Raw genomic sequence first — 26,775 nt, 5'->3', positions numbered from 1 at the left:
ACGTGCATGCATGACTAACAAGGCTCTTAATGCCAAATCTAAGCTCTTAATGGGGTTTCATGCATAAGGAGGGCCTCAACTATGACCAAAACATAAACTTTATGCTTCTAGAACTTGAGAAGGGTCCAGATCTAAAGTTACAACTTCAGATCTAGCCCATAGCTCACCAATGTAACTCCTAAAAATCCATAAATCCCTATAACTCAACCACAAAGAGATCTAGAAGAAAAGGGAGTAAATATTGCAACTTGATACCTCCAAAAGATGCTAGATGAGGTAAGTTCTGATCCCCACACCTTCCTTGCCTCAATTCCTTTGCTCCTCAAGCTGTTCCCTCCAAGCCAATCTTCTTTCCAAGGTCTAACACACACCAAAAGGAGTACCACACGAATTAGGGTTGCACTGAGCTCTCAAATACTGTAAAGAGGCCAAAGGAGGCTGAGGCTTCCTTAAATTGGGTGCAAAACCCCGAGATTTAGGGTTTCCTCTGCCAGCTCTTACTCGTCGAGTCCCTCCCTGGACTCGACGAGTAGGTCACTTAACATGCGATCTCACCCTGCTTCTACTCGACGAGTAGGGCAACCAACTCGTCGAGTAGGACTTAAAACCAAAGAACCTTTTATTTAAATTCATACCTAAGAATTAGGGCGTTACACCGTTTACCCCAAAATGGACATGTACTTGGGAGTGGAGAGATCTAAGAATCTACAGTTCAAGGTCACGACTTTTTACCTAAAAATGAAGCCCAATATAGTGTAGATGTTGGGTCTACTTCTTCCCCTCTTGTTCCTTCTTCTAAATCTCTTCTTCAACACTCTAAATTTGCTAAACCAAGGTCTTACTCTCACTCAAGGGATATTCATGGCCGAAAACGTCTCTCTCATAGGTAATAAGATGCTAAGGGAGGCCACATGTACAAATAATGATCCTTACATAGGGTGCCACCCTTAAAAACTAGGGTTTCCTCTTACAACTCCTACTCACCGAGTTGGGACTTCCGACTCGCCGAGTAGGTGCCGATCCCGCGTTCATGATTAAATAACCCTACTCGGTGATTGGACTCCTAACTCGCCGAGTCCGTGCAGAAAACCCTCTTAAAAACTATAATTAACCTCTAGAACCAGGAACAGGTGTTACAAGTCTCCCCTACTTGAACTAGACTTCGTCCTCGAAATCTGATACCCCAAACAATTCTAGGTAGCACTCTCGCATCTTCTCTTCTGTCTCCCAAGTCCATTCAGAGCCCTTACGATGCTGTCATTGCACCTTTACCAATCTTATTTCCTTATTCTGAAGGCCCTTGGTCTTCTTATCAAGAATCATAACCGGTTTCTCGATATAGCTCATGCTCTCATCCACCTGAATGTCATTCAACGAGACGACTGCGGACTCGTCCGTGACACACTTCCGAAGCTGAGACACGTGGAAGGTGTTGTGAATCTGGCTATGCTCCTCTGGCAGATCCAAGCGATATGCCACCTTGCGCACCCGAGCCATGATTCTGAACGGGCCCATATACCGAGGCCCCAGCTTTCCCTTCTTCCAAAAATCTGTTAATCCCTTTCCAGGGTGACACCTTTAGCAACACGAAATCCCCCACCTGAAACTCAATATCTAATCGTCGTCGGTCAGCATAGCTTTTCTAACGGCTCTGTGCGACCTGCAACCGGTCGCGCACCTGCCGAATCAGCCCGGTAGTCTTGAGCACTACTTCAATGCTGCCCATGACCCGGTCCCCAACCTCATCCCAACACACCGGGGTCCCGAACCTCCGACCATATAACATCTCGAAAGGAGCTCGGTCAATACTGAAATGATAACTGTTATTGTATGAAAACTCTGCCAGTGGGAGGTATGTGTCCCAACTCCCTCCAAAGTCCAACACACATTCCCGGAGCGTATCCTCATGTGTTTGGATCGTTATTTCGCTTTGGCTATCTGTCTGGGGGTGATACGACGTGCTGAAATGTATCTGGGTGCCCAGTTCCTCAAGAAACTTCTTCCAGAATTTGGATGTAAACAAAACATCCTTGTCAGAGACCATCGACACGGGCACCCCGTGCCTAACCACCACCTCTTTCTCATAAAGGTCTACCAACTACTCAGCGGATATGCTTTCAGAGATCAGAATAAAGTGGGTGCTCTTCGTTAATCTATCCACGATCACCCATATAGCGTCCACACCCCTCGTTGTACTTGGTAACTTCGTGATGAAATCCGTGGTGATCTCTTCCCACTTCCACATGGGAATGGGTAGTCATTGGACCTTGCCATGAGGCCGTTGATGCTCGGCCTTGACCTTCCTGAAGGTCAAGCACCGCTCCACAAACCAGGCGATCTCCCGCTTCATACAAGGCCACCAATAACTTAGTCTCAAATCTATATACATTTTTATAGCCCCTGTGTGTATAGAGAACTTGGATTTTCATGGCTCCTCTAATATTCTCTGTCTTACTCCTCCGGTCACCGGTACCCACACCCGGCCACACTGTGTCAAAAGACCTCGACCATCTTTAACAAACATTGGCTACTTCCCACGTATCCGCTCAATCTTCTAATTTTCCTAAATCACACCCTCGACTTGGGCCTCCTTGATCATGTCCAACAAAGGAGAAATCACCGTTATCCTCTTGCAAATGTTCCCAATCGGGGACCCCGCCGTCTTGCGGCTCAAAGCATCGGCACCACGTTGGCCTTCCCTGGTTGATATAGAATGTCACAATCATAATCCTTTAGTACATCCAACCATCTCCTTTGGCATATGTTGAGGTTCTTCTGATCCATTAAATACTTCAAACTCTTGTGATTAGTGTATATGGTGCACCACACTCCATACAAATAGTGCCTCCAAATCTTGAGGGTGAACACCACTGCCCCAATTCCAGGTCGTGAGTGGGGTAATTTGCTTCATGAGGCTTCAACTGCCTCGAGGCGTATGCTATCACATGCCCCTTCTGCATCAGAACTGTACCTAACCCCGAAATTGATGCGTCACGATATACCACCAAACGTCTAACCCTTCAGGTAGCACTAGAATCGGAGCCTCCCATAACCTCCATCTCAGGGTTTCAAAAAGCCATCTGCTGATCTATTCCCCACCGGAAGGTACCATTCTTCTTGGTCAAACGGGTCAATGGCACCACAATCTTGGAGAAATCTTGGAGAAATCCTGGATAAATCTCTGATAATAGCCCACTAGACCCAAGAAGCTACGAATCTCTGAGGCGCTCTTTGGTATTTCCCAACGCATCATGGCCTCAACCTTGGCTGGATCAACCGAAATGCCCTCATGATTGATGATATTCCCTAAAAATTGTACCTCCCGCAACCAAAAATCACACTTAGAGAACTTTGCATAAAGCTTCTCTGTCCTCAGGGTTTCCAGTACCTCCCTCAAATGCTGCTCATGTTGCTCCTTGGTCTTAGAATAGACCAGGATATCATCAATGAAAACGATCACTGACCGATCCAGTATCGGTCCTGTTCATAAGATCCATGAACACTGATGGGGCATTGGTAAGTCCAAACGGCATCACCACAAACTCATGATGCCCATATCGAATCCCGAAAGCCATCTTCAGTATATCCTCATCCCGAATCCTCATCTGATGGTATCCCGACCGAAGATCAATCTTGGAAAACCAAGACGCACCCTGCAGTTGATTAAAAAAATCATCGATCCTTGGTAACAAATAACCGGTTATTCACCGTTAGTTTGTTCAGCTCCCTATAATCAATGCACATCCTATGCGATCTATCCTTCTTTTTCACGAAAAGGATTGGTGCTCCCCACGGGGAACTGCTCGGACGTATGAACCCTCGATCTAGTAACTCCTGGAGCTGTGTAGATAGCTCTTGCATCTCAGGTGGTGCCAACCGATATGGTGCCTTTGATATCAGAGCGGCACCAGGCACCAAGTCGATGCGAAACTTCACCTGCCTCTCGGGAGGCACTCTCGATAACTCCTCGGGGAACACATGCCGAAAGTCCTGTACAACCGGCACACTGCCCATATCTGTCGTGGTCTCTACCCTTACATACGAGATATAAGCTAGAAATCCTGTACATCCCTGCTGCAGAAATCTCCTAGCCCTCATAACCAAATAGAGAGTCGGCCCCCGCGAGGCTCTATCACCATGGATAACTAGTTCTCCCCCACTTTGGGTTCGAACCCTATTCAACTAGCAGTCGCAATCGATCATGGCCCCATGTTTCAGCCCTCGCAACAGTATCGGGACTAGGTCGACGCGAAACCTCTCACCAAGCACATTCAAGACACAGACCCGATACACCCTCGTAGCACTAACGGTGCGGTCATCTGCAATCTCCACCTCGAGCGGGGAATCCAAAATTCCCGGCGCGTCCCGGAACTTCTTGCTAAGCGCAAGAGATATGAAAGATCAAGTAGCACCCGAATCAAACAAGACATGAGCAGACATACCATTGACCAAAAAGGTCCCTGTACAAGCATATAGTACACATAAGCGAAACAGCTACAAAGAGCGGAGAAGAATAAATACATACCGGCCACAACATCTGGCGATGCTCGTGCCTCCTCGGTAGTCAGCTGAAATGCACGACTCTTCACTGCTGGAGCATCCACCTTGGCAGGTCGGCCATCGGTAATCCTCACGTGGAGGGCGCAGGCGCCGCCACCACTCCTCCCCCTCCCTGCAACCTCGGACAGTTGACCTGCTTATGGTCGGTCTGGTTACAGTGAAAACAAATCAAGTTTTTCATAGGACAATCCTTGCTCAAGTGGCCTTGCTGGCCGCATGCATAGCATCCCGTACCTGAGATACGACACGCTCCATTGTGCACCCTACCGCACTTGGAACAACTGCCTCAACCCTGCTAGCCCTTGCTGGAAGTGTCTGAGGTCTTAGGCTTCTAAGCCTGACCCACCGCCACCTGAGCCTGCTCCGGCTTCCACTTGGTGCAGAAGTCCGACTCCATTTCCCGTTCCTGGGCCTTCTCTACCATCTCATTCAAGGTTTTGCACCCTATGAAGCTCACAAACTCCCGGATATCATCCCTCAGCATGGAATGATATCTCGTCCTCCGCATATCCTGATCGGTAATGTACTGCGGAATCAACAAAGCTTGTTCCCGAAACTTGGCGGTGATCTCCGCTATAGTCTCGGTAGTTTGTTAAAGGTCATGAAACTCCCTCACAAGTCATTTCACCTCAATGCCTGGTGCAAACTCCAAGTCAAATCGCTGAACAAACTCGACCAGGTCATTTCAGGCACACCCGCTACTCCCACCTGACTCGTGACCTCGCCCCACCAATCCCAGGCCCTGTCTCTCGGCATACAAGAAGCAAATCCAACCTTTGTCTCATCCTGGCAAGAACTCGTGCGTTGGGCGTTCTCAATATCTGCTACCCAGCGTCGGCTAACAATGGGGTCCCTAGCCCCGAAAAACTATGGCGCCCCACACGCCTTGAACTCCCGGAATGAGGGAGTCTGGGCCCCAACCCGACTCGCAACAATCTCAACCCTGAATGTCCTGAGTCTCTGATCCATGATCTCCATCATATCCTCCTTGACCGTCCCAAAAATGACTAGGGTGGCGTCAAGGATGCCCCTTGTAACCTTGGTTGCAATAAGCTCGCACAGCCTCTCATGAATGACATCAGTAGTGTCGCCTGATCCTGCCCCGGATCCAGATCCCGATCCTGATCCCCTGCTCCAAATCGTGTAACCACCATGTTGAACTGAAAAGTCATAAATCATCACGATCAGGATATCTATACAAGGGATCTTCCCACCGCGGTCCTCCTCAAAGTCATTGGATCGAGCATCGGTTCGGGAACAGGTCCTGTGCTTTCAGTAGTACGGGTCCAATACTACCTTCCACACCTACTTGTACCCTTCCCCAATGCTCTACCTGATAACGCCAATTCATCCCAGAACTGAACCATATTCCACAAACTACTGCATACATCAAATCTCAGGTTGTCCTAAGAGTTTCTCTACCCATGCCAATCCGATCAATCATAACATGTTGCCTTTATTCATGAAAATTATACACAAAAAGGATCAAATAGACTTTCAAATAAAAGATTCTACCCTAGGACCACAACCAGACAAGGAACGGGAAATAAGGTCAAATCAATCATTCTGAGGCTATAAGCTCCTAACCGAATATAATTTTAAAGCATACACATAACAAATTCCACATGATCATCAAAACTCAAATATAAGTATAACATAACTATTTCATTGGGGAACTACTTACTTGGCTCGGCTGATCACGCGTGTTGCACTCTCATCTTTTCTTTCCTTAAAAGCTTTTTATTTCATTTTGTTTTTGAAAACAATTTTCTTTTTACCATTTCCTTAGTTTGAGTCCTGACATGCCCGAGGGTGTGCCTGAATCCCTTAAACCAAGGCTCTGATACCAACTTGTAACGACCCAATTATTCAAAAAAAAATATTTTTTTAATTAGTCAAACACATTTCCATAAATCATGAAATTCCACAACAATTGTTTTCAAATTCATACTCACTACAGTTTTATTTTCAAATATCAGAGTGTCCCATAAAAATGCCTGAGGGAGAGTGCATGTGACATCCCCAAAATCACGGCCAGAAAAGACCGGTTTGTTTATGCTTTGTTTAAAAATCAGAGTAACATTTTAAATAAAAGTGTTGCGGAATTTGTCCCAAAACAATAATATGATAAAGATTTATCAAAAGCATTTCCATAGAAATGTATTTCATTAAAAGACTCGGGATGTCATGTTCGTACAGATCAAAAGCATAAACAGTACAATACAAGCCTTACTACATTATTTCATATCTACAGGCCTATATCCGTAATCCCTCGTCCAAACATCATATATATGCTCAAGCGCCACTACCTGTAATACATAAAACTGAGTGGGTCAGGCTTGGGAGCCTGGTGAGCACATAGGGTTTTCAACCCACAATAAATAGTTTATTAATTTCATCAATCAACAATAACCCGATTACCCGTTCCCGTTATCCTCACTTTACGTCCCTAAACACCTATCATAAGGGACCTAGCCTAAGGATCATCATCGGGACGGACACTACTACTAAGGGGATTCCTCAGCAATAAATTTCCTAATAGGCAACCATGTGGGGGATGGAGTACATCTGGTGAGCACACAGTTCAAATAAACACACAGTTCAAATAAACACCTACAGGTTGCGAGCCTGCTAGTGTTCCACTGGACTGTCTAGAATAGTCCGTGGTCGTCATCTATACTCCGCTAGATGACTGGATCATCAATAACATCTATAACGAGGCCTCTCATTATTTTATTTTGTCACACAGCAACTATTACATCTACCCATGTTTTACCCAACACATTTTGTAGATATAAAATACATATACAGTTTAAATCTTTGAAAACATGTATAAAACGTTCATCCAGCATAGATAGCAAGTATTCAGATAATATGCACAAATAGCACGTAATTTATATTAAATACTTCATATCTATGTGTAAGTTGAAAGTAAATATGCACTCACCTGAAAAGGTGGTGATTCCGAACTCAGACAGCGCTTCGCTTCTTAAAAAGAATTTTCTTCGACGAAACCTAGTATTATTACCACTAGAGTTTAGTTTATTATTCGTCGAGACTAATTAATAGTCTAGCTATTATTATTATTATTATTATATAAGCGTCAAAAAAATACTTATATAACCCATAATAATAGCCCAAGTATTTATTATAAGTTCCTAATAACGTTACTATAATTAAATAAAAGCTATATTAAAAATAGCGTAGGCGTAGCTCACTTACAGCGGGTTTTATAGAAAACCGGGCTTTGCTTGGAGCAGCGTTCCCGAGCCGAAAATCTCTTCTTCTCGGAGCCTTCGAGCACTCCGGGGCTTCCGCCTTGTGCTAGGGAGGTTCCCTAGGCTTTTCGGGGGATTTCGGGGCTAGATAGAGGTTCTAGAGAGAGAGAGAGAGTAAAGAGAAGAAAGAATGGGAAAGGTGTGAAGAAAATGAGGGTGGGAGAGGTGGTATTTATAGGGTGAAATGTGGCTGAACTTGGTGCCACATGTCACCATGTGGTGGCAAGCCTTGGGGAGAAAGCAATGGCCAAGATTGTGCCACATCACCCATTTTCGCACAGCACACTTCCGACTTCTAAAATCCGTAACTTTCACATACGACCTCCGTTTTTGACGTTCTTTATATCCACGCGTAGGTAATAATAAGATCTACAACTTTCATTTTGACACCGTCAGCCAATTCTCGATCGATCTTAAATTTAACAGTACAAGGAGATTATACTGTTAAACGTCTGCGTAAAATTAATAACTTCTACATACGAACTCTGTTTTTGTCTGTCTTTTTACCGTTGATTTCCTATTAATGAGATCTTCAACTCTCATTTACATTGCGTAAGCCAAAAACCGCTCGAACTAAAATTCGAGTTTCAGGCCGTGCACTGCTAAGCCGAATCTTAGAAAAATCATAACTTCTTCATACGAAGTCAGATTTGGGCGTTCTTTTTATCGATGTTCTTAGTTTAACATATTCTACGACTTTTGTTTAGATTGATAAGGCTAAAAAGTCTTCTATCGTAAATTCACTATTTACGTCTCCCGGTGTCGTGCCGGTTTTGCCATAAAACTTCGGCTGGCCATAACTTCTTCGTTATAGCTCGGATTTCGGCATTCTTTATATGTACGGAAACCTTGAGACGTATTCTACAACTTTATGTAGAGATATCAGGATTATCTCACACTTTAATTTTGACGCTCATTTTTATTCTTTATTAATTATACATTTATAATTAAATAATAAACACATAAACACACATAATTCACATAATACTCAAATATTTTATATTTATTACTTCAAAAAGAGTTACAATAGTTGACCTAGACTATTACATTGACAAAAATGCTTAGCCCTGAAAACCCGGGCGTTACAGTGCACACCGCGCCATCAAGCTTTTCCCTTGCCCTTGGGCTCAGATGTACCTGAAACAAGACCACAAAATGTAAGCTAACGCTTAGTGAGTTTACCATTGCATACCGCACACACAAGCCACATAGCACACATCATAACAGGTATGAAGACTACCTCTACCACATATTCCATAATGTTTTAGCTATCAAGCTATCTCTACCATTAGCCATAAAGGCTATCTCTACCGTTAGCTATAAGAGCTATCTCTACCATTAGCCATAAAGCTATCTCTACTGTTAGCTATAAAGCTATCTCTAACTTAGCCATAGAGGCTATCTCTATCGTATTTCTCAACAAAATTATACCACACACCTCTACACAACGAGCATACCAACTATCATAAAATGGGCCGACCTTGGTGCCTTAGACCCATCGGTATGGTGAGAAGACTCACCTATCGAATGTTGAACTAGTAAGTTAAAGTCAGATATGTCCCTCGCTACTTCTTCTCGACTGCCTGTTGTTGAGTCTAGAGGATTGCGTCATAGGCTCGGTCCATAGCCTAGTTTTGTTGTCGGTATTGGGCCTGTCCAGCCGTGCATTATTTTACATTAGGGTTTAGTATTTAAGTTGCATGCATGCAGGCTTAGTAAGCATTGGCTTTCATTATTTTCATCTTTACCATTCTGTAAACCCTAACTCGCCTCTACAACGGAAGTTCTTCATCGAGCTCTGCTGAGGCGTGACTCAGTTTTGAATCATAAGCACATATTTGATTCTGATATGTGTTTGTTCTTGTTTATTCTTAAAATTGTTTGAATTCTTTTATCGCACTTGTGAAAGATCTAAACGATCTAAGAGTTTTTAACTCTTCAATTGGTATCAGAGCAGGAGACTGTGTAATCCATACACACCTCTTCCGTCGAAGAAGTTCGTAGGGTTTCTTATGCCGCATTGATTGATATTTATTGAGCCGTCACTCCTTATTGACGTATCTCATTAATTGTTAATCCAACCCTAATTGAAAAATTATAAGTCTGATCTTTTACAGGTTTTCGATCAAAGTATTCATCATGTCAATGGACGATTCTCAAACCAATCCAATCAATATCTCCAACAGCATAGGGTCTACAACAAGAATACCAATCTTGTATACGCAAGACTATGAAGTCTGGACGCATCACTTTGAAGACTACATGATTGGATCGGAGGATAATGGTTATCTAATCTGGGAAGCAATCACTTCTGGCCCATTCGCTCATTCCAGCACGTCAAAGATTGTGAAAACGCAGAAGGAATACAATCAGCTTGTTAATGACGTCAAAGACATTCCTCAGGATGAAAAGGAGAAGTTTCAGTGCAACATTAAAGCTCTAAGGATGATAAGGTTTGCGCTTTTAATTTTTGTTGACTTAGAAGGACTAAGGTTTTCGACAGACGGACTAGGATTTTGAGATTTGGAATTAGGAGAGACGTTAGGTTTTTGGTTTTTGAGATCAGATTTGTGGTCTTGAGGACCATAACTTTTCTTTCGGTTGGAGTTGGATGCGAGACCGAAACTCTCCTTTCGGTTGTTTAGGGACGAGGGACCGAAACTTCCCTTTCGGTTGTTTAGTGACGAGGGACCGAAACTTCCCTTTCGGTTGTAATTGAAATATGAACCGAAACTACCCTTTCGGTTGTATTCACTTGAGGGACCGAAACTGTCCTTTCGGTTCCAATCTTTTGACGGACCAAACCCGCTCTTTTGGTCCTTGTAATAACTGTGCTTCTGGTTCCCTGAGTTTTTCTCCAATTTCGACTTTCTTTCAATCCTTACAAAATCAGGATTTTGAGAGTTCCAGAAACGTTTTCTTTCGAAGAGATTCTTCTTGTATCTAACGTTCTGTTGATGCTTTCGTTCGGCGACCTGTTTGGGATTAGTGAAGATGACAATCTGTCTGAACTCGAAGAAGAAATTAATGCTGAATTGGATCCCATCTATGATCCAAAATTTCCTCCACTTGTGAAATGGACCAAAGATCATCCTCAGACTCAAATTATTGGGGAATCATCTGAAAAGGTGTTGACACGATCTCAAATCAAAGCGAAACAGGCTGCTCTATTTTCAAAAGTTGAGTTCTGCATATTCAATTCTTTCGTGTCCAAAATCGAGCCAAAGACTGTTAATTCGGCTCTTGATCATTCAAACTGGGTTCAAGCCATGCAGGATGAGTTAAATGAGTTTGAAAGAAACAAGGTATGGCGTCTTATTCCAACACCAAAGGAAGCTTCGGTTGTCGGTCTCAAATGGGTTTTCCAAAACAAGATGGACAAAGAAGGAAATGTCATTTGTAATAAAGCAAGGCGGGTGGTCAAAGGATATTGTCAGGAAGAGGGTATCAATTATGAAGAAAACCTTCGCTCCAGTGGCTAGATTGGAATCTGTTCGGATCTTCCTAGCGTACGCAGCTCACAAAAACTTTGAAGTCTATCAAATGGACGTCAAATGTGCCTTCCTCAACGGTGAACTTGAAGAAACCGTGTATGTTGAGCAACCACCGGGATTTGTAAACGAAAAATATCCTGATCACTGCTATATCCTCGACAAAGCTGTCTATAGCCTGAAACAAGCTCCCAGAGCATGGTATGAAACTCTTACTCGTTTTTTAAAGATGTCCAAATTCAAACAAGGTTCGGTTGACCCAACCTTCTTTCGTAAGCGAGAAGGTAACCAACTTATGATAGTCCAAATTTACATTGATGACATCATCTTTGGCTCCACGAATCCAAGCTTAACAGCTGAATTCCAAAAGTTGATGGAAACTAAATTTGAGATGAGCTCAATGGGTCCTATTAATTTCTTTCTTGGATTGAACATTAGACAGGGACCCGAAGGCATTTTTATTAATCAGGAAGCATATACCAAGACTTTGCTCACCAAGTTTGGAATGACGGGAGACTCCAAGATAAAAGTACCGATGGCTTTTGGAACGAAACTCACACCATCTTTGGAGAAACCAGTAGCTGATACAACTCTTTATCGACAAATGATTGGGTCTTTGATGTATCTTACAACAAGTAGACCCGATATCATGTTCTCAGTATGTTATTGTGCTAGATTTCAAGCCAACCCTCGAGAACCTCATCTTCAAGCAGTGAAGAACATCTTTCGCTATCTGAAGCGAACCTCCTCTCTCGGTCTATGGTATCCAGCCAATTCTGGCTTTTTCGTGCAAGCCTTTTCAGATGCTGATCTAGGTGGCTGTGGATTAGATCGTAAAAGTACCACAGGAGGATGTTAGTTTCAGGATGGAAAATTAGTAAGTTGGTAATCCAAGAAACAAACTTGCGTGTCGTTATCCACTGCAGAAGCCGAATACATTGCTGCAGCATCTTGTACATCTCAAGTCGTATGGATACAGAGTCAACTCTGGGATTATGGCTTAAACATGAAGAAAATCCCCTTGTACTGTGACTCTGAAAGCGTAATAAGAATTTGTCACAATCCAATGCAACACTCGAAGACTAAGCATATCGCACTGAGATATCATTTCATCAAGGCTCACGTCGAAGATGGCAACGTCGAAACACTTCGTCAGAACGACTGATCAACTGGCAGACATATTCACAAAGGCTTTACCTGAAGCAAGCTTCAATAAGATCTTACAAGGCCTAGGAATGATGCAAGCCGAGTCAGTACCAAAATCGCCTTCGCTCCCATAATGGTAACAAGCAAAATAGAGCGAAACTATATGAACCGAGCGTTTGGTCTATTTCGGGTTCGGTCTATTTCGGGTGAAGTTGGTCCATGAACCGAAATGAACTGAGCGTTCGGTCTATTTCGTGTTCGGTCCTTCTGAACTTCCTTATTCTTTTTAACAGGCGTTTCAAATGTATTCTTTTGTAAATTATTTTTACTTCCTTTCTCTTTCTAAAATCCCAAAAACATTTTTTTCCTCGTTAAACAGTTCAATTTTCACAAAAATCCAAAAATATTTTCTGTGTTTTTACTATTTCTAACGTTTTTTTTTTGTGATTCTCGATGACGCATCTCCAGCAGGTATATCATCTTTCCTTAGTTTAGTGTCCCTAGAAGCATGCTGTTGTATGTAGACTCAAGCCTCAACTGATTCTGAGTGAAGCCTTAATAACATGCACTACACCAATCATGTTTTCCCAATCCAGGCTATCATATTCACTCTAATCATGAGCTACCTTACTCTACTCACACTGAGTTTAGAGTTGTCTGCTTAGGCTATCTGTTCTTTAATAAGCAGAGGTATATTCGCTTCTTATACCATCTCCATCATCTTTCTCCATTATATTTCGTTTCATCTCTATAACCCCTAAGACTCTCCGTTTTAACCACTGAGGTTTATGGTTATACAAAATATGTGTTCATGATCTTAGTCTCATGCAACTATGTACTAAGTGAAACCCAAAATTCAACACCACTAATGAATTGACGGTGAATTCAAAAATTCAAGATCTTACTTGTTACCCAATGGAATCTCTTTTTATTTTTGAGTGATCTTTATGAGATTTCCTTTCACCAAGGTTTCTCTAACCCTAAATGATCCAGTTTATTTTTTTGAGATTTCTTAAATTCTATCGTCATTATAAAATTATCTCTCACCTACTTGTTCAACAGATCACAATGATCTCACAAGTACTTTATTCTATTTTTGATCTTATGTTAAGTATCGAAATTATGAATTGAAGCGAAAGCCACCCCTTTAACCTTAAAAGATGTCCTTCAAAACTTCTTAACAAGTTTTTGATCGTTATTTCATGGGAAACCAAGCAAGCACTTTAATGTCTCTCTTGACATTGAAGGAAGTGATTTTTGCCTAGAATCAATTGGTTTATGTCTTCGAATGACATCACAGATACTCCCAAATTATTTGTTTTATTTCCTTATCTTTTAGACCCTTTGCACGAAAATTTTAATTTTCCAAAACTCTAAAGTTTTTACACAGATTATCAGGGCACAAAAACTCAAGCGTCGTCAGGTGAAACGATAGGGATGAAAAGGTTGCTGACTTAGCAGAAATTCAATCGGTTTGGCGATTTGAAAAAGGTGATTTTATGAAAAGGCGTGAAAAAGGGGAACCATTTTTCTCTCTCCTGCGTCATCTTCGGCATGCCAACTGTTTACACATCAATTCAGGCGCGGTTTTAGAGATAATCCAAAATTTCAGCCGGATTCTTCTCTCTCTTCCTTGTACGTATAAAAGGAATTGGAACGGGACTCTCTCAACCTTTATCACTTCCAAAAAGCTCTCCAAGAAACCCGCCTATTTTCTGCAACTGTTCATCATCACTCTCAAGCTCCTACAATGGCAGATTCCTCATCCGTTCATGATACCTCAGTTCGTCAACCTCTACTCACAATAAAACCCCAACAAAGCCTAATTATCGATCTTACTCCCTTCGTTTATGATCTGTACATGCTGTATATGGTTGAGTGTCTCAAATACTCTCCACTTGTCGATGCACTGACAAAGGTCGAAATAGTGCCAATGTCATTCTTATCCCATGTCTACTCCACGACGTTCTACGACAAAGCAAATGAGCGTATTCACTTCGAGCTTCACGATGAGAAGGTCTCTATCTCCAAGAGTCGATTCTGTGCCCTAATCGGTCTCTCACAAGATCCGTCTCTGGTAAATCCTGACTCCATTACCACTAGTCAACTGTTTACTATGTTTTATCAGATGGGGTACACTGAAACCCTAACTACCGTCACGAAGTTCAAGAAGTCCTGCCTTCCTCCTCAATAGAATGGCCTATTTACGCTCTTATTCAAGGGTTTATCTGAGCGAAGTGCTGGTTCTGACGGTGCTAGCAAAGCCTTTATGACGGTGATGTATGGGTTGTACAACGGGCTCAACCTTGACTATGGGGCTATCATTTGGCAGCAGCTGATTCAAAGTCTACTTTCTTCGTCAAAGCACTCAGAAATCTCATGTGGGCGTTTCTGGACCCTTATCACCAAGTGGGCAATGGATCGCAATCGTGTCCCTATTATGGCGGATTCCTTGCTTTCCTCTATCGCCACCTTTCATACGACGAAGATCATCGTCACTGACCCCACGAAGTTTTCTTACATCGGCTCAATACCTGAAACCATGCTCAGTTGTATCTCTGCAGCCAGTAATGTACTTCAAAAGTACAGGAAGCGTAAAGTTGTTGATCCACGTGAACTTACACCGGCGATGCTACGATCAATTGAAGAAGCTGATAAACCAGCCAAACGGGGGAAGAAACCTGAATCACAGAAGGAGGGTCTTGTAACAAAACCATCCACGGGGCAGACCCCTAAGAAGAGGAAAACTGATAAAGCTGCTCCTTCTCAACCTCAACCTAAAAAGCAGAAGAATCATGCCAGGAGACTTATTCTTCAATCCTCCAGCGAGTCAGATTCAGAATACATTCCTCCTAACCAGAAGAAAGCTCTATCGTCAGACTCTGAGAGCGAAAGTTATGATGAAGAAGCTTTGGGCCAAGGGGATACTCCTCCTCGCTCCCCAACTCCATAAATTCCAGTTCGTACATTGCCTCCTTCACCACCACCTGTTACAATTCCTGCTTCTATCCCTCCTATCTCTCAAACAACCACTTCTCAACCCTTCACTTCAAAACCTATTCCCACTCCTATTTTCACAGATACAACCTCTACCACCACTACCAAACCTACCTTCACTATTCCCAATCCACCAACAACTGAACCTCCAACTACTTCTAAACCCTTATCACCTACACCTTCTACAGAAACAACACCAATTTTGGGCGGTGAGGACTTGGAGTTCGACTCTACATACTTCAGTCCTTATCGAGTCCAGAGTGAAGATGATGACGATGAGCCTATCACCAAACGTCATCTCAAAGCAGTAAACGACAAGCTAGATCAACTACTTTCCTCCTCTTCCTTCGGGGCTTATTCCGATGCTGCATTAAAGGCCCTATTCTCATCAGTTGTTGTAGAACATTCCGCCTCTTTATCTGCTGCAGCCAAGGCTATTGAAGCCTCCACCTCTCAGTGTCAACAGGCTTCTCGTGCTGTTGATGCCTCTACAAAGGAGTGCAAGGATGCGACCGCAAAAGTCGATAAACTAGTTTCCCAGGCTCACATCTTTTTAGACTCTTTGCAGGCTGCTGCTGCCAAGAATGCTGCTACAGTTACTTCTTCTGTAGAAACTCTTTAACAGACTGTTCAGTCTGAATGCTACAAGGTTGAAGCAGCACGCCTTGCTATTCAACAGGCGAATGAAGCATTCCATGCTAATGTTAATGAACGCTTATCTCAACTATGAGCGGACTTAGCCATGGAAAATGGAGTTATGGATGAGCTTGCCAGACGAACAACTCAGCTTAAATTGCAAACTCATAAGCTGAAATCTGCTCGCTAAGATTGATGACCTCAAATCAGAGAGGGAGGCAATACGGAGTTCTGCTGCAGACATTCACTCCATCCTTCTTCATTTAATTGAAGGTCATGATCCTCTTGTCACTATCACCACCCGAAGGCATTTGGCAGATAAGCTCCGACCGACACTAGACGTCCTCAGTCGCATCGAGGGTGTTCCAGTGACTGGTGTTCATCCGCAACAAGGGGGAGAGAAAGAGATGAAGCAAGAAAAGTAAGAAGCAAATCAACCTCCTCCTTCTACCTCCAAGCCAACTGCTGAACTGAAGGGTAATGAAGCTTTGGTCAGTAATAAGGAAAAGAAAAAGAAGAAAATCAGTGAAGATGATACCGACAACGAAGAAGATGATGTCTACGTTGAAATTCCCAGGAAGCCTGTCCCAAAGGTTGGTTCTTCAGAAAAACGAACTAAAGAAATGTCTATGAAGGAGAAGGCTGAGCTCGAACTGAAACGAAAGGAGGCGGAGCTCCTTGAAAAGAAAAAGGCCATGCTCCCTGAATGGACTAAAGAATCGCTTCTGAGGTGTGCGATTGACGAGCCAGCTACTTTATGGCTTGAAACTACAATGTCTTTCAGTCGTGACAACTCCAGGGATGTGCAGTTTGATATGCCAATCACTAGAAAGGCATTCGTCTTCCATTGTTTCAACTCTACTGCTGCTATTCCATCTCCAGACCCGAAGGTAGATAGGGATCTGTTAGATTTTTACTTGGAGTTTGCTTAACCTCAATATCAGACATGGAGCTTAAAGAAGATAACCACCGTCAGGGTGATGAAGCCCTATTCATCAGGGAAATTCATTAATGTCAAGTTCAGAGTGACTAGAGGAACCGAAAGCACTGTTTACTTCTTTTCCCTTGCTGATCTACCGAATCTCAACCCCCATGACTGGATACTCCTCAACAACATTCTTTTGTCAAATCCTCAGGAGTATCAGCCAATTATTGATCATCTCAAGCGTATGCTTGTTTGCTACATTCATGAGGTAGCGAAGATGGACCAGGAAATTGCATCAGCCATACACAAGCGACCAACGATCAAACGGATGGGCAGAGCTGGCAATGTTAATTCCATGATCAAGGGGAAGATTGATTCCAAGTATCACACAGTAATGTTTCTCAGGGGCGAAGGTCAAAAGTGCATGTTCGCCCTTGTTGACAAACACCTTTTCTCGACATCCTGTCTTGAGCATATATTGGAGATTATATAAAGGTGCGACCAGAACACTGCTGTAGATAAAAAGTTGTTCGTCGATATGATGAGGTGGTACATTCTATTCCGACAGACTCTTCTCACCATTATTCCTAAACTTTTCAAAGTTATAAAGACGGTGAAACCTGCTCAGAAGAAATAATCTCTCGCCTCATTTGACGCAAAGGGGGAGATTGTTGAGTCTAGAGGATTGCGTCATGGGCTCGGTCCATAGCCTAGTTTTGTTGCCGGTATTGGGCCTATCCAGCCGTGTATTATTTTACATTAGGGTTTAGTATTTAAGCTGCATGCATGCAGGCTTAGTAAGCATTGGCTTTCATTATTTTCATCTTTACGATTCTGTAAACCCTAGCTCGCCTCTACAGCGGAAGTTCTTCATCGAGCTCTGCTGAGGCGTGACTCAGTTTTGAATCATAAGCACATATTTGAGTATGATTTGTGTTTGTTCTTGTTTATTCTTAAAACTGTTTGAATTCTTTTATCGCACTTGTGAAAGATCTAAACGATCTAAGAGTTTTTAACTCTTCACCTGTAACCATCAAGTGATTTACTTAACACAAACCCATAATACCCTCATAGTCAACCCTGGACAAAGTCAAAGTCCATAGCCAAGGTCAACAGTCCATGTTGACCTCAACTCGTCGAGTATAAACGGCCACCCGTCGAGTTCCTTGCATAACTCGTCGACTCGCCGAGTCACTAGAGTGACTCGTCGAGTCCCCTCCCAAACTCTCAACTGCAAACACCTGGCTGAGACCCATATGGCCGCAAAGTCCTTGGCCGCTCACGCTTAGCCGTAACCTCCTAACCGTAAACCCGACTCTCCAAGCTCATAAATCGACTCAACGAGTTCACTTAGACCATTTCGTTTTCAGTCCTTTATAGTGGAATCTGGAGTCACAAACTTCAGATCCAACCCTCCCTATTACGGATGTCATGTAAAGTTGCAAACTTTACGTGCATGCAAGGCCTCACAATGCTAGAAGGTCAATAATATGCTTTCAACAAAGTTTGGGTGCATGGGAAGGGTTAAGCTACATAAAGGGAGCAACTTTATGACTTTGGGGACCTAAAAAGGTCCAGATCTGAAACTATATCCTAGTGATACGTCCAGATCTAAACTTGGACTCCATTTGCCCCAAAATGGACATGTACTTGGGAGAGGAAAGATCTAAGAATCTACATTTCAAGGTAACGACTTTTTACCTTAAAATGATGCCCAATGTAGTGTAGATGTCGGGTCTACTGCTTCCCCTCTTGTTCCTTCTTCTAAATCTCTTCTTCAACACTCCAAGTTTGCTAAACCAAGTTCTTACTCTCACTCTAGGGGTTCATGGCCGAAAACGTCTCTCTCAGAGGTAATAAGATGCTAAGGGAGACCAAAAGTGTAGATAATGATCCTTATATAGGGTGCAACCCTTAAAAACTAGGGTTTCCTCTTACAGCTCCTACTCGTCGAGTAGGTGCCGATCCTGGTTTCACGATTAAATGCCCCTACTCGGCGAGTTGGACTACCAACTCACTGATTTCATGCACAAAACCCCCTTAAAAACTATAATTAACCTCTAGAACTAGGAAGATGTGTTACATATTTTTTTTTATATATTTTAAAAAGTTAAGACCCACATATTTATATCACCTCACCCTAAACCTAAAACATAGTGTGCATGCTTGGAGCATGGGATGGCTATTGTTTTAATTTAAGTATTTAGTTGATTAGTAGAAACATTATACAATGAATAATGTGTAATCGATATGGTGATTAAATAAAATGTGTTTTATTTATATTTAAAAGTTTGAGACCATATTGGATTCGATTATTCTTGTGTTTCACTTCGCATGTTTTACTTCCCGAATAACTAAGTTGTTCAAACATCCACAATAAATCATACTTTGGAAGTAGGTATTGAGGTAAGACTGTCATGAATCCGTCTGTAGATTGTCTAAAGTGTTAGACATAGCACAAGTTTGCTGCAGTATTCATGAGTACTCCTGTAATAAGATTTGACTATTGGATTAAACCCATGCTCATATGGATCACTTCATGGATTTTATCACGAGTGATTGTGAGACGATAATATCTTATATTCTTGAAACAGAGAGATATAAGTTGCAGTTTACAATTCGGTTGCACATTGATGATATGAAAATGCACCAGTAACTTGGTGTTATAAAATGTATTGTTGTGTGTGATTTGATGAGTAAATAGAACAAGAATATAAGTCGAAGTTTATCCGTTCCTTTTACCCTAAGAGGGATAAAATCAATATCTGTGGGCCCCTCGATGATTTAGTGATGACACCCTAAGCGCTTGGCCAAGCCTAGACTGATTTGATTTGTTTAATTAGTTGGTCGTCATAAATCGGAAATTGGGAAACACACATGAACAGAGAGAATGATTATAATCCATGTCTCGGTTCATACGATATCTTGTAGAATGGAGGAATATATGATCCCTTATCTAATGTACGCGTCATTGACTAGGTTAGAGTTCGACAACGACTTTTGAGAGTTACGGTTGCTAGTCGGGTTTTGAAGTCACACTTGCAGTTATAGTTATTAGACTTATCCAAGTGGAGACTATTGGATTAAGTGTCTAAGCCCATAACTATAATTGGTATGTACTTGACCCGAGAGTAGCATGGTCCATTTCGGGTTGCCTTCACCAGAACAATTTGCCATAATGGATATTTGAGAAAGAGTTATTTTTGATTTATTAATATATTATAAGTATAATATATTAATTGAGAAATCATATTATTTAATTAATATTGGTCAAGAATTAGTTTGGAATTAATTTAGTGAGCAAAAAAGATTAATTAAATTAAGGGGACTGATTAAGTAAATCAGTAATACATATAGTTTGGGCCAATGATCCATGATTGATTAGTGATGGACTAAGTTTATGTGAGAGTCCATGAAGTGTTAGTCCATAAGGCTTATCATATGGATTATTGGATTAAAGGCCCAAGGAATGAATTAGGGTTTACAAGTTGAAACCCTAGGAATTCCACACTATAAAAGTAACCCCTTAGCTCCAAAATCACCACCCCAAGGGTTCTAAGAGAACCCTAGCCGATTTTGGTGGTTCTAGCCTCTCTTTCAAAGTCATCCACTTGTTCATAGTGTTTGTGACTTGTTTGAGGCATCACACTTGAGGTGCTAAGCTCTTGAAATGCCAACGACTACAAGCTACAAATAAGAGGTATTCTTTTAACTAGTTTTTATGATTCATGTACCAAATTTGTATGCTAGATAGGCTTCATGCTTTGGATAATATGAACTTGCATGTATAATTAGATAAAACTTATATCCAAGGCATTAGGGTTGTATGTGCACCATAGGAGTGTTATAGTACATAAAACCCACCAGGCTTGATCGCATTGCATCCCCTGAAGTTTTCCGCACTATCTATTTTATGACTTTACTTTGATGTTTTGAGAATACTTTACAATGTGATTATCTTTTGAATAATTCAAAGAATGGTTTTGGTTGAAGGAAAAAATGAAATTTTTACCTTGTATTTTTAGGACATTACAGATCGTATCTATAAAAGGGGAATTGGGTTGTGATTTTCCTTACACCTTTTCAGCATTCTTGCTAGACAACCTTTACTGAAATATATAAGATTACTTTTTTATCATCATGTTCATTTATTTATGTTTCGGTCTTTCATTATTGTTCTATATATCAATTGTTAAGTTATATATATATATATATATATATATATATATATATATATATATATATATATATATATTCCCCATTTACTTTTATAGTCATTTTACTTAGATCATTTCCTGTTTTTATCATTATAAGTCTTGAATTTTGAAGTGGTTTCATTGGTGAATTTTATTGGCTTAATATGGTTTATTTTTTAATCTAAAGTTGGAGCAAAAGAATTGGTCATAGTTTGACCCAAGTTTTGAAAACCAGACCGGAGACCAAACTGACCGTGGTTCAAGTGGTCGAACCGGTCTCAAAAACCATAAAATCGAATGATGTCATAATTACATTATTATTAATTTTAATTATATAAAAAATACAAAAACCGAAAAAAAACCACAGTTCGACCGGATCGTTTTTTACCAGTTCACATGACAACCAGTTTTTTGGCCTCTAATAACCGAATCTTGAACCGGTTCCGGTTAAACTAGTTGAACCGACCGGGTCCGGTTTTCAAAACATGGGTTTGACCCAGTTTAGTGTAAAATAAGGGGTTAATGGCATCATTCTAGGAAAAGTACGTGGGTTTATTTGTTGCTAATTATTTTCAGGATAGTATGACTAGTTTGCATAATTAAAATAGAAGTAGAAGTGTGGTTTTTGCTAATGTAACTTGAGATTCCAATAGAGAACTAAAAACTCAGAAAATTGTCCCATATTTTGAACCTCTGTTCTTGATTTTTTTCTTGCAAAATTCCCGTGCAGACCTATATCCAACAAACTCTTCACACAATGATATTTTTAAAGATCATCCTTGTGCCTACTAGTTTTTTTTATATGGCAAGAATTTTATAAACTTTGCAAAGTAGAAAGGCACCAGGAAGGCAACAACAACACTAAGTCTTTACAATTAATGGAAAGGAGAGATAAACCAGCTATGCCATTTCTCCTCCCCCGCCCCCTATGTTTAAGACATATGAACACCAAAGATACAACATTATCAAATATGAATACACAGGTGAAGATCTTTTCCTGTTGAGAATTAAGTCGTTTCTCGCCTTCCATATGCTCCAATGTACACCATATCTAATGGCTAAGAGTAATCAACTGAAACAGTTTCACCCAAACCTGTGATGCATGCAGGCACGTAATCAACATGTGATCAACATATCCGTCCCCTTCCATACACAAATCGCATAACTTTAATCTTTTATCATTGGTCTGTGTTATAAGGTGATATAATTTGTGTAAGTAAATCGATACAACTTTTAGAAGTTGGTGAAGACTGAAGATACTGTGGTTTGAATTTGGGATACATATGTATGGTTTCTATATCTAATGTAATGTCGTTAACTTCTTAGCACCCATCCAGAGAAATAATTGTAGAATTTAAAAAAAAATCGCTCAATAAACTACTATTTATTCTTGGGGTTTTTGAGCTTGGAAATTAATCAACAGATTGACGGAGCTCTTTGTTTATTAAATTTTCTTCTTTATTCTCCAAATTATTGGAAATTATTCATAATTTATGAAAAATTGGTTATTGCAATGTGGAGGTTTGCAAATGCTCAAGCTAGGCCGCCATGTCCACCATTAAAAGCATGGAAGAGGTACTAATGTATTGTTGAATTGAAGAAAGGAGGAAAACATTCATTTCATGATAAGTCGTTTGGAAACAAAAAGACCTTTCTCTCGCTTAAATATTGATAAATTAAAATCAAAGATATAAATGTCACTATATATTTTTTTTAGTCCTTACAAAAAAACATAAGTTATTTTAAATAAACAATCCCAAACACCCCTTAGGTTTATCAAACAGTAAGCTCTTATCCTATGTAAACCAAACACAACCTAAATGGTCATATTTTGAAGTAAATAAGTCAAAACCATTGTATCTAGTCGAAAGATATACTCGTTACTCTACAATTAAATATGCATATTCTTTTTTGTTCTTTTCAATAACGTTGATTAGAGAAAAGGGAAGTCTAGATGAAGTCGTATATATCAACACATTACATTTTCGATTTTTCAAGTGCAATGGGAGCTTATATCACATGTGGGTGATACCCATATATATGTCCCAATCTCCAACTAATCCTACAAAAAAGAAAAAAAAATATTAACCATCTAACTCTATCAAAAAAATATGCTTATTTATTCCAAGATTCCAGCTGGCCAAAATTGCTGCCACATAGATATATCATCCTTGTCATATAGTTTTTTTATTCCTCCATAGAACCCTTCGGTTTCATTTCCTTCTTCCCGATGGTCTCTCCTATTGATCGTCATATGTCTCCATCGTGAACCCGGTGCATACTGCTTAAACTCGAGCACCAACGTATCTGTTACATTAATGTCACGTCACTGTTAAATTTTATTTTAATCAGGTATACACTGGTCTGCTACTTGGTTGGCATTAGACCATATTATGGGCCCACAAGAAGCCCAATCCACACTGGGACAATGTGATTTGACTCGTCATGTTAAATCAAAAGTATTTCTCCAAAAGGGTTATTCAACCCTTGAACTGGCCCACATAGTCGACATTATGATTTATCTTTCCATGCTGGCAGTGGGACCCACCGTGGGGTTTACCAGTTTTAGAAAATCAAAATTATATCATGGAAGAAGAAAGTTAACATTGACTCACTGCTTGTGTGACATTGGCAATAAGTGGTGTTACCATCACATGATTCTAAATGTCCGATAACACCATACCACCATCCTACAAGATCACAAATTAAAGATTTTGTTTATTAATAACTCTTTTTATCTTAATTTAAACGTTGTTATTTCTTACATTTAACCTTTATATTATTTAAACGGACTAATAAATCATGGTTCTAGAATGAAGAACATACCATAAGGGAATTGTTTGTTCCTTCTCCATTGAATCTCAATGTGATCTTTTGGGCGCAAATCATTTAAAGAGATTGAAATAAGAAGATCATGAGGTGAATTATCAACCGGAGCTGCTCTTAACCTCTCCCATGTCACACCGCTCTCTGACGCAATTGCCCTTGTCCCATGTGGTGGATATCTGTGCCACCAAAAATATATTTAAACATTACTATAAAAAAATTATTCTTCTAGCAACCCCTGAGCTGACACTGCTCTACCCTAAGTGCAAGATGTAAATTAGGTACACAATGGCCCACTGACAGCTACACTGTGTACGTAGATAATATAAAAGGTATTAAATTGTACCTAGCCTCGAAAGTATCCGTATGAGAATCATAGCAAAGCTCTGCATCATAGCATGACATGATGAACCCAACATGCCCATTCTGTAAAACCAAGAAATCGAGCATATTTTAACATGAAAAATTCATTAAAATGCTCATTCTATAATTGGGTAGATTTTTCACACTACATTAATGTGGGGTAGATTTGAAAAAGTAAAATGCCTACATAAGAAAACAAAATTGCAAAATACAATGTTATAATAGAAAAAAGTGACACTAGAATGATATGATAAACAAATAAATAGCTAAAAGAGTTAGTTTTTTTTGTTTTTTTATGCTTTTTTTTAATACCTCACGATTAAAGACTTGAGCAGGAAACCAAAACTTGCCAGTTTCAAGGGCTCTGTAGAATGACACTATGGAAGAATCACTTGATAACTCCATCTGGTTTCTTTTTCCATTAAAGCTAGATTTAAACACCACAACAGGCATGAGTTTAGACAAATATTTCACCAAAAACCCTCCTTCTCCACCATCAAAAAAGTAGTTTCTTGATTCCTTTTGAGTTGCAATATGCGATTCCCATTCCCTCTGGGCAGCAGAACCAATGATTCTTCCCCATTTCTCCTTCATGTGTCGTTTCCATAGAAATTCACTCAAAGAAATGTCTTTTAAAGAAGTTGAAACACAAGCCATTGTTGAAAGGTCAGAAGGTTCAAGCTTTTCAAGAATGGTTTCCAATACCAAATCAGGCAAATCCAATAGACATGGATTTTTTGTTGTTGTTGTTGTTGTTTTAGAGTTTTCTGAAGAATATGTTGTTGACTTGTTGACTTTCTTTTTCTTGGTCATGTTTGAGGTCATTTGGGTGTTTTTTAGGAATTTTATGGAGGGGAATAAGATTGATAAATTTTCCCAGAAATAGAAAGAGAGGAGTCTCATTTTACTAGCCCATGATGGAAGTGGTTTGATGGGAAGAGTGTATTTATAGAAGAAGATGAACGTAACAAAGTAGATTAGCATTTTGAGAAAAATTTATGGGTTTTTATTTTATTTTTTTAATTAGTTTTTAGACGAAGCCCACTAAAACCCAGTGTGGGCTTCGTCTTTTTAAAAAGAAAAAATTGTTAACAGGAGACAATTGTTAATTGTCTCTGTAACCTTCAAAAAATGGTTCAATGGAGAAATAAAGAAGCTACCAAAGAGACTAGATAAAAAATGGCAGAGTTATTAAAGGGTATGTGGATTAGATTGAATTATGAGAAAAAAAATGAATGAATCCAAGAAATCTTGAAAAGTTTTTTCCTTTCAAACCACTTTAAGAAAAGTGGAATGAAAACAAATCAGGGTAATTGAGATTGTACCAAAAATTAGGTGTAGCTCAACAATTAAGCATAAAAAAAAGGATAAAATTTCAAAGACCCACAAAACAGAACAAATTTATTTTGATTATTCTTTTTGTGGGATGAATGAACAGAAAAAGGGTGGAGATGGAGACTTGGTGATGATGGAGATTGATTTTTAAGAGAAAATTAGATTCTTCCTCATCAACAATTCATTCATAAACAAAGTTTCCCTCTTTCAGTTCAGGCCCACGAAAAGGAAAGGAGAAGACAATACTTTTGGATTTTTTTTCGTCTTTGTCTTCTCCTCTCTATGGCCTTTTGTTCTCTTTGGGGAATTTCGTCGAACAGGTTATGGGCATACACAAATATATAGAGAAAGAGAAAAAGGCGGAAGATAAATCTCCATCTCATTGACGTATTGACGTGTGTGTGGATTGTTTATTTTCGTAGCATGATTTTGTGTGGATACAATCTGAGCCAATCTATCTCTCTTCGCCATTGGATTGCAACTTGGAGGAGAGTTCGGACTATCGGTGAATGTATGTTTTTACTTTTCTGTAGATAAATGCACTCATTTCAATGACACAAATGGTTTCCAGTGGGGTTTTCTAAAATTACCCCCTCTTGTTTTCCAATTCCATCCCCCTCCCCCCCTCGATTTGATTTTTTGTCTTTTGTTGTTTTTTTTTCTATTTTGTTTTTTGTTGTTTTTAATTCTTTATTATTATTATTATTATTATTATTATTATTATTATTATATTTTAATAATATTATTATGAAAATATAAAAAATATTTAAAAACCGATTTATATAGCTGTTCGAATTTATATTGTCTTCCGGATGTTTAAATTTTATGCGAAATTTAAAACAATAATAATAATAATAATAATAATAATAATAATAATAATAATTAAAAAATAATTAACAAAAACAAAAAAAAAACAAAATTGGAAAACACAAAAAACAAGAAAAGACAAAAAAGAGAAAGATAAAGTCAAATCAAATGTCAAAATTTTGATTTGATTGATTTTAGAGGGGGTTGGTAAAAAT

At 40.0% G+C, this 26,775-nt stretch overlaps 1 protein-coding gene across 1 annotated transcript; it reads right to left on the bottom strand.

The window, feature by feature from the left end:
- Positions 1–23,149: 23,149 nt before the first annotated feature.
- On the bottom strand, positions 23,150–26,217 carry LOC145051292 (F-box protein At2g26850-like). The gene is made up of 5 exons (XM_078999356.1): positions 24,731–26,217; positions 24,402–24,481; positions 24,056–24,234; positions 23,845–23,919; positions 23,150–23,536 (listed from the first exon to the last, which is right to left on the bottom strand). The coding sequence occupies exons 1-5, from the start codon at positions 25,400–25,402 to the stop codon at positions 23,349–23,351; spliced, it is 1,194 nt and encodes a 397-aa protein (XP_078855482.1). The 5' UTR covers positions 25,403–26,217; the 3' UTR covers positions 23,150–23,348.
- Between the last annotated feature and the right edge of the window lie 558 nt (positions 26,218–26,775).

This window comes from Lactuca serriola, chromosome 5 (assembly GCF_051521515.1).
Source record: "Lactuca serriola cultivar US96UC23 chromosome 5, Lser_US96UC23_V15, whole genome shotgun sequence".
Taxonomy (NCBI): domain Eukaryota; kingdom Viridiplantae; phylum Streptophyta; class Magnoliopsida; order Asterales; family Asteraceae; genus Lactuca; species Lactuca serriola.
The sequence above is the reverse complement of the archived record's forward strand: the minus strand, read 5'-3'. Positions and strand labels throughout refer to the sequence as shown.